Source organism: Acanthisitta chloris, unplaced genomic scaffold (assembly GCF_000695815.1).
Source record: "Acanthisitta chloris isolate BGI_N310 unplaced genomic scaffold, ASM69581v1 scaffold34810, whole genome shotgun sequence".
In the NCBI taxonomy this organism is placed as follows: domain Eukaryota; kingdom Metazoa; phylum Chordata; class Aves; order Passeriformes; family Acanthisittidae; genus Acanthisitta; species Acanthisitta chloris.
The window spans coordinates 1-913 of NW_008653849.1; the positions used below are offsets into that span (position 1 = coordinate 1).

The 913-nt window shown below is 59.7% G+C and overlaps 1 protein-coding gene across 1 annotated transcript in view; it reads right to left on the reverse strand.

Moving 5' to 3' along the window:
* Positions 1-7: 7 nt before the first annotated feature.
* The window catches only part of LOC103809714 (ataxin-7-like protein 3), a gene marked incomplete at both ends in the record, with an annotated part of 1,199 nt that continues 293 nt past the window's right edge, over positions 8-913 (reverse strand). Inside the window, 2 exons of the mRNA XM_009082574.1 lie at positions 8-117; positions 576-709. Of these exons, the coding sequence (XP_009080822.1) occupies positions 8-117; positions 576-709 (244 nt within the window). The remainder of the gene's footprint in view (positions 118-575; positions 710-913) is intronic.

Below are 913 nucleotides of genomic sequence, written 5' to 3' on the forward strand. Positions count from 1 at the left end.
GGGGGGCAGGGGGCTTGGGCTTCTTCTTCTTGCTGGAGCCCAGCCCTGGGGCACCACTCACCAGTCCCAGGTGGGGCTTCTTCTTCTTGGTCTTGCGAGACTCGGAGTTGTTTGTACCTGGGGATGGGCAGAAAAAGGGTGTGAGGGAGAAGATGAGTCCCCAAAATAGAGAGGATCCCCCCATCACTGAGAAAAATGTACCCCAAAACATTCCACTCTCCCAGGTGGGTGATGAGATGTCCCAGCAGATGCTCTTTGAGGTGGCTACAGAGGAGACTGGCAGTGTCAGCGAGGAGATGGACCCCCCCAAAACAGAGAGGATTTCCCCATCACTGAGGAAAATGTATCTTAAAAGATTCCCCCCACCCTAGGAAGGCGGTGACAAGATGTCCCAGATGCTCCATGTGTTGGAGCCACAGTGTGTTCATCCTCTGGTGGACTGTGGAGATGTCAAAACAGTTTTGTCCTGCTGAGGGATCTGAATTTGCCCCACAGAACGGTCTGTACCCTAAAACGTTTGCCTCTCAGAGGGTTCTGTGCCCCTGGATTTCCCCCCCCAGCCCCCAACCACTCACTGGCTTTGGAGGAGGCCGAGTCGGAGGGGGAGATGTCGGAGGAGCCGTCCCACTGCAGGCGGCTCATGATGGCCTGGCTCTCTGCCACCTCGAAGCTGTCGTTCTCCACACTGCCCTCAGCCTCGGGCAGGGACCTGGGCACAGGTGTTATGGGGGTCCTCAGCCCCAGGACAGGGGGACAAAGCTCCTCTCAATGCCAGGGGCTCAGCCCAGCGCCCCACCACCCCCCTGGGCTGCACAGCCCAAGCCCAGCCCTAACCCTCCCAACCCCTCCAGGCCTCCCCAGGGGTGTCTCTGTCCCCAAGCTCCACCTGAGCCCCCCAGGCAGCCCCCCCAGT